The 7,652-nt window shown below is 41.8% G+C and overlaps 1 protein-coding gene across 1 annotated transcript; it reads left to right on the top strand.

Moving 5' to 3' along the window:
• Positions 1-412: 412 nt before the first annotated feature.
• On the top strand, positions 413-6,844 carry LOC131125472 (mitochondrial fission factor homolog A-like). Its single transcript, XM_058067061.2, has 7 exons — positions 413-557; positions 1,339-1,560; positions 1,626-1,801; positions 1,874-1,959; positions 2,025-2,195; positions 3,287-3,362; positions 6,576-6,844. Exons 2-7 carry the CDS (start codon positions 1,344-1,346, stop codon positions 6,705-6,707), a joined length of 858 nt encoding a protein of 285 aa, XP_057923044.2. The 5' UTR covers positions 413-557; positions 1,339-1,343; the 3' UTR covers positions 6,708-6,844.
• The last annotated feature ends 808 nt before the right edge of the window (positions 6,845-7,652 follow it).

Genomic DNA, 7,652 nt, shown 5'->3' on the forward strand with positions numbered 1-7,652 from the left:
ACGTTTTTCCCTAATGGTGGGATTGTGGGACTTGTATGCCTTTCTACCTCTAGGGCCTCTGACAAACCTTGACTGAATTATTGTATTAGATTGGGCACGCCGTATTTAAAAATAACAGACTTTATTTTCATGACTGACGTGTCTAAAAACATTATTTCCACTGTCCACTGTAACCCTGGCATATCATCAGTTATCATTTTATAATGAAAATATATATATTTTTTTTACCAAAAATAAATACTTGTATATTTTTAAATTTGAAGACATCGGAAGACAGAATTTATTTGTTTATTTAAGCGACTGTCATTATGGTTTTCTGCGCTTGTTTTGTGACCTGGTCGGTGCCTTTGCGCAGGCTCTCAAATGTAATCCTCCACCTCCACTCCGTCGGGCAACCCCGTGAGTAAAACAGCAACCCTGTCACATGACCAGTTTAAGGTAGGCGGGGCATTTATTTCACTTGTCCTGCACTCTTCCGGTTAATGCTGTCAAGATCGTGGAACAAACCGCCGTTAATTTGACCCATGATTCTTTAATTTTTTGCTTCCAATACAGAGGTATGTAGTCTTCGGCTTAGGTAATATAAACCGTTTTTATAAAGCTGAAGTTGAGCTGGCCTGCCATCAACGTAGCTTTAATCTGTGACGTAGTGGTAAACATAACATATTTGCTGTGTAGAAATGACATGCTAACCACCTTCTCGCCTACATGCTTGACGGCGTCTGCTCTTTTTTCAGAAGACGTTGGGGTCACATGTGTCAACAGCTAGTCATTATAGCGTTATGTAATTATACGTAGAACAAAGTGAAATGGTCTTTCTATTGCATATATGTGATTAATTACTTTCCTCAAGGCGATAACACAAAGACACCTTAATTCATGGAATTAGCCTTCATGCTAATCAGCTGTACAGATGCGATCTAGGACTTATTACAAAAAATGACAAAGATTCCTTCTTCCATTGTAAATGCTGCATGTGCTGATCATACTCGTGGAATTGACCCTGGCTCCATGGCTTCCTGCCCGGGGCATGAGCGCTGCCGGTGTTTGGGAGCTGCGGTTCATTGAGGAAACATGATTAGGAACCCAAAGCACACCTCCAAGATGATAAGTGTCTTGCTGAGGAGGAAGATGATTTCAATATGGCTCAATTAAAAAAAAAAAGTGAGACATGGGTTGTCTATTTTAATGTGATTTCTAATAAGCTGTCTTTGAATCACCCAGAATGGACCCACTAATTAATAATCACTATCCTAGAGGCAGCTGAATGACTGGAACATTGGCAATAAGACAGAGGCGCTTCCTGTTTTTCCCCCTAAGAATTGAATTATCCCACAGGCTGGATGAGTGGTCCATCCTTCACCTCCCCCTCTGCAGAGGTGGCTGAGATGAACCGTATCCACTATGAGTTGGAATACACGGAAGGCATCAGCCAGCGCATGCGGATCCCCGAGACCCTTAAGGTGGCCGCGGAAAACCAGAGCTGTCCTCTGCCACCCCAGGAACCCCTGCACACTCATCCAACTCTGATGCAGGTGCCTGAAAGGATTGTTGTGGCAGGTAAGGCCTGACATGAAGACATGAATATAACTCGTGCATGAAACTGTGTACTTTCTGCACAACAGATGACGGGGATACACAGTTCTCTTGTCCCAGAGACTTGGACCTGATTCAGTCCATCCCTGCAATGGACCTCCTGGACATGAAGGCCCCACCACGTGTTCTTACCCTCACAGAAGAACCACTGGACTCCCTTGAAACTAACCAAACATCCAGTTCACAGAGCAACCCAAGCCATGCAGTAAGAGGGATATCCTTGTTTTGTTATCTCTCTTCATAAAAACCATATTGTAACCTGCAGTATCATTCACAGCCGCATTCTAGAACTCGAAGGGAACGCAGTGCCAGTGAGTACATATCCGGTCGCCACAGCGGTCAGATTAGCAGAGGAGAAGTAAGGTGAGGACATGTTTGCCCTTGAAAAATCTCCTGTCTTCACTTTTTCTCTCCACCTTTCTTGACAGTGTGACACCCTCACCGATCGCCCCTCCAGTCCGCTTGTGTCCCCCTCTCTGCTCCCCTGAGGATGCAAACATCAACCTGTTCACAACAGCCGGCTTCCTGTCGTACATCCAGTCCACCACTCGTCGGGCCTACCAGCAGGTCCTTGAAGTCCTGGATGACAGCCACCGCAGGTGACTTTTACATTATTATTCATCAGGAAGGGCATCCATAATATAAAGTGCTCAAGCCAAAATCAGTATGCGGATCAAAAAAGAGCCGCTGTGACGACTCCGTAACCAGGAAAAAGCCGAAAGAAAAGAACAATGTTTTGATTCCTTGATAGATGATATTTATAAATATTTATTTGGCCCGTTGTTTTACCATTACTTTAATGACCATATATAGATACTACACCTTATAGAGCACAGACCTCCACCAAGGTGTTCTTGTATTGTCAGATGCTTTGTTCAGATGCTCACCAAAATGTGGTGGATTTTTCTTTGTTCTGTATGCCACTCTTCTACAAAATTGATACATATTTTGTTTCATTTTTAATTCTGCTAACTGTATGTCAGGGGTGTCCAAAGGTGATCGTAGTGTGGCCAGCGGAACATTCCAACTAGAAAAGCACTCGGAGAGCGCAGACCTCCGGCAAGCGCCGTAGTTCCCCGTAAATATTAGTCCTACATTCCAGGGCGTAACTTTGAGTCTACCATGGGGTGGGGGGTACAATTTTGCCCATTTTTTTTAGAAAATAAGAATGCTAACATCCTAACTCCTAGCATATAATAATGCTACCTCTGAAAATGCTAAAAATGTTAGTATAATTATGTTAGCATGCTAACACCCAGCATGATGGTGCTAAGTGTCCGCTTAAGTGCATATTCATAAAAAATTGCAAAAATGCTGGTATGCTCATGTTAGCATGCTTGCAAAGCTAACATGTTAATTTTAGCATGCTAACACCTCGCATAATAGTGGTGTTTATATACGGGTAAGCATCTACTCATGAAAACGTCTAAAAATGCTACTATGCTAATATTTCAATGCTGGCAATGTTAACGTTAGCTTATTGACGGTGGCTGAATTGAGCTCTCTTGAGGTCCATTGAGTCTTGTACTTTAATATTTGGTTGAATATTTACTAATTATGTATCAACATGTATGTTTTTACCACCTCAGATGTCCTCATTTATGTCATTAGTTTTGTATTTGCGTATTTGCTATGACCGTGTTTACTCTTTTGACTGTTACTGTTTTTTATCATTATTTGGACTTGACAGAACACACCTGGATCTTGCCTTGGAAATGAACCCAGATGAGTCCGGATTAATGGATGCCTCTTCATTAAGACGACAAGTAATGACTCTCCAGAATATGTACAGTGCATCCGGAAAGTATTCACAGCACTTCACTTTTTCCACATTTTGTCATGGTACAGCCTCATTCCAAACTGAATTAAATTAATCTCTTACCTCAAAATTCTACACAAAATACTCCATTATGACAATGTGAAAAAAGGTTTTTTTGACTTTTTTTGAATTTATTAAAAATAGAAAACTAAGAAATCACATTTACATAAGTATTCACAGCCTTTGCCATGAAGCTCAAAATTGAGCTCAGGTGCATCTTTTTTCCACTGATCATCCTTGAGATCTTTCTACAGCTTAATTGGAGTCCACCTGCAGTAAATTCAGTTGATTGGACATGATTTGGAAATATAATAACTGTCTATATAAGGTCCCACAGTTGACTGTGCATGTCAGAGCACAAACACCAAGCATGAAGTCAAAAGAACTGTCTGTAGACCTGCGAGACAGGATTGTCTTGAGGCACAAATCTGGGGAAGGATGCTGCTTTGAAGGTCCCAATGAGCACAGTGGCCTCCATTATTCGTAAATGGAAGACGTTTGGAACCACCAGGACTCTTCCTAGAGCTGGCCGGCCTTCTAAACTGAGCGATCGGGGAAGAAGGGCCTTAGTCAGGGAGGTGACCAAGGCCCCGATGGTCACTCTGTCAGAGCTCCAGCGTTCCTCTGTGGAGAGAGGAGAGCCTTCCAGAAGGACAACCATCTCTGCAGCAATCCACCAATCAGGCCTGTGTGGTAGAGTGGCCAGACGAAAGCCACTCCTTAGTAAAAGGAACATGGCAGCCTGTCTGGAATTTGCCAAAAAGCACCTGAATGACTCTCAGACCATGAGAAACAAAATTCTCTGGTCTGATGAGACAAAGATTGAACTCTTTGGTGTGAATGCCAGGCGCCATGTTTGGAGGAAACCAGGCACTGCTCATCACCAGGCCAATACCATCCCTACAGTGAAGCATGGTGGTGGCAGCATCATGCTGTGGGGATGTTTTTCAGCAGCAGGAACTGGCAGACTAGTCAGGATAGAAGGAAAAATGAATGCAGCAATATATAGAGATATCCTGGATGAAAACCTGCTCCAGAGCGCTCTTGACCTCAGTAGACTGGTCATGTACCTTGACCATATAGACAGTAGACATTAGCACACAGCCAAGATCTCAAAAGATTGGCTTCAGAACCACTCCGTGAATGTCCTGGAGTGGCCCAGCCAGAGTCCAGACTTGAATTCGATCGAACATCTCTGGAGAGATCTGAAAATGGCTGTGCACAGACGTCTCCCATCCAACCTGATGGAGCTTGAGACTTATTGCAAAGAAGAATGGGCAAAACTGCCTAAAGATAGGTGTGCTAAACTTGTGGGATCATATTCAAAAAGACTTGAGGCTGTAATTGCTGCCAAAGGTGGATCAACAAAGTACTAAGCAAAGGCTGTGAATACTTATGTAAATGTGATTTTTTTGTTTTCTATTTTTAATAAATTCAAAACATGTCAAAAAAACCTTTTTCACATTGTCAGAATGGAGTGTTTTGTGTAGAATTTTGAGGTAAGAGATTAATTTAATACAGTTTGGAATGAAGCTGTAACATGACAAAATGTAGAAAAAGTGAAGCGCTGCGAGAGGCGGGGTACCCCTGGACTGGTCGCCAGCCAATCACAGGGCACATATAGACAAACAACCATTCACACTCGCATTCATGCCTATGGACAATTTGGAGTCACCAATTAACCTAACATGTTTTTGGAATGTGGGAGGAAACCGGAGTAGTCGAAAAAAAAACATGCATGCACGGGGAGAATATGCAAATTCCACACAGAGATGGCCGAGGGTGGAATTGAACTCGGGTCTCCTAGCTGTGAGGCCTGTGCGCTAACCACTCGCAGCCCACTAGATGGGGAACCACTGAGCTACACCAGCGCTATATACATACAGTGGTGTGAAAAAGTCTTTGTCCTCTTCCTGGTTTCTTATTTTTTGCATGTCTCTCACACTTAAATGTTTCAGTCCATTAAATGTAAAATTAAATTTTAAATATCAGTCAATGACAACACAACTGAACACAAATTGCAGTTTTTAAATGAAACCTTTTATTAAGGGAAAAAAATCCAAACCTACATGGCCCTGTGTGAAAAAGGGATTGCCCCCTAAATCTAATAACTGGTTGGGTCACTCTTCAATTCAGCGTTTGCCATAACTTAAGTCCAATGAGTCTCTTACAGCACTGTGGAGGAATTTTGGCCCACTCATCTTTGCAGAATTGTTGTCATTCAGCCACATTGGAGGCTTTTGGAGCGCCTTTTTAAGGTCATGCCACATCATCTCAACTCCACTCCAAAGTCTTTATTTTCTATTTTCTTCAGCCATTCAGAGGTGGACTTGCTGGTCTATTTTGGATCATTGTCCTGCTGCGGTCACCAACAGATGGCCGGATTCAGGATTTTTTGGTAGACAGCAGAATTCATAGCAAGTAGCAAAACAGCCCAAGACCGTCACACTACCACCACCGTATTTTACTGCCGGTATGGCGTTACTTGACGCTAGATGTAATGGGATCGTAATTTATCTCATCAGACCACAGTGTATTTTCCCAATGGTCTTGGGGGTCATTAAGATATTTTCTGGCAAAATATTTTTGTTCAGCAGTGGTTTTGGTCTTGGAACTCTGCCATGCATGCTGTTGTTGCTTTGTGTCTTATGTTAGAATCACGAACACTGACCTTAACTGGGACAAGTGAGGCCTGCAGTTATTTGGGTGTTATTGTGGGGTCCTTTGTGACCGCTTGGATCAGTCATCACTGTGCTCTTAGTGTAATTTTGGTTGGCCGGCCTCTCCTGGGAATGTACACCACTGTTCCATGTTTTCTCCCTTTGTTGAAGTTTTGCTGGAGTCCCAAAGCTTAACAAATGGCTTTGTAACCTTTTAAATAACAAATATTCCATTTAAAAGCATTTTGTATTCCGTTGTGTTGTCATTGACTAATATTTCAATTTGTAAGTATGGCAAATGTGCAAAAACATAAGAAATCAGGAAGGGGGCAAACACTTTTTCCACACCACTGAATATAACATACCTGCATGTTGTGCATAGATGGTCCCTAACATACAGTGTAATGGTCACTATGTTAATGTAATGTTGAGATGAATACAGTGCATTCTTCAGGTACATAACACTAAGTCAGCATATCTCCCATCATGTGGCTTTTCAGATAGTCAAGCTGAACCGCCGTCTGCAGCTGCTGGAGGAAGAAAACAAGGAGCGCTCCAAGCGGGAAGTGATCCTGTATTCTGCAACTGTTGCATTCTGGCTGATCAACACCTGGGTTTGGTTCCGCCGCTAAGACGCAAACACCCAAAACATTGAGAGCCAAAGCAATGTCTTGTTACAGACACATTTAGCTATAATGCTTAGCAATGTCTGTGGCCCTTGGTGGAAAGTAAAGGTAACATTAGATGGAAAACAAGATTTGACTTTGGGACCCAAGCCCTGGTGTAAAGCTAAAGTAAATAAATACTCTTAAGTGTCAAAAGTATGATCACCAAATCTAAAGATGCCATAACCTTTATGCTGAATGTTTGTCGTGTTCTGTGTGCAGTAGTGATAAAAGGTGCTGGTTAGGTGTTTTGTTTGTGTATTTCCACTTACTTTTTTTGAACTGTTACAGTGATGTAAATAATTCACTTCAATGACTTCAGGCAAGAAAACTTGAATTCCATCATTCTATTCATAGTTGGAAAGTGATTTCTAAACTTTGACCACACACAATGTCCCCAGCAGATAGATGGAAGCTACCTGTACTTTTCATTTCATTTCATACAGTATTCTACAGCTGTTGTTTCTCTGACAGGGTCTTCTGGAAAATATTGATGTCACTGTAGTTTAATGTTGTCAATTGACTTTGTATTTATTGTTCCAATATGCAACCACGTGGTTTATTTATTTCCTACTCATTTCGGTGTTTTCATTCATTGATAAAACCCTGTACATTTGTTGTGGGTCAGTTATTCATGCTTTCATAAATGGATGTCAATTAATTCGCTCAGATTTTTGTGCAACGCTGCCCCTATTGTTGTTTTTGTTATTACTGGTTGGATTGTGCAGAACTTTCTGGATATTTGTGCCGGACCAAAAAACGAAAAAGAAACAGAAAAGAAACAAAAAACTTTCATTTTCATTTACTCTGTGGAACAACGAGAGCGTTTTGTCACTACCAGAAGTGACATATCTGTGTAGAGTATACTCACATTCCGAGACAAAGATCATTTTTTTCACCGAACTGCGTAAT

Source organism: Doryrhamphus excisus, linkage group LG6 (genome assembly GCF_037039965.1).
Source record: "Doryrhamphus excisus strain RoL-2023G ecotype Guam linkage group LG6, RoL_Dexc_Guam_v1.1, whole genome shotgun sequence".
NCBI lineage: Eukaryota > Metazoa > Chordata > Actinopteri > Syngnathiformes > Syngnathidae > Doryrhamphus > Doryrhamphus excisus.

Bases quoted from the DNA above. Each gene is read 5' to 3' on its own strand.
- LOC131125472 (XM_058067061.2), top strand. From the start codon at position 1,344: ATGAGTGGTCCATCCTTCACCTCCCCCTCTGCAGAGGTGGCTGAGATG. The intron at 2,196-3,286 runs GTGACTTTTACA...TGGACTTGACAG, and splicing joins CTGGATGACAGCCACCGCAG to AACACACCTGGATCTTGCCT. The intron at 3,363-6,575 runs GTAATGACTCTC...GTGGCTTTTCAG, and splicing joins CCTCTTCATTAAGACGACAA to ATAGTCAAGCTGAACCGCCG.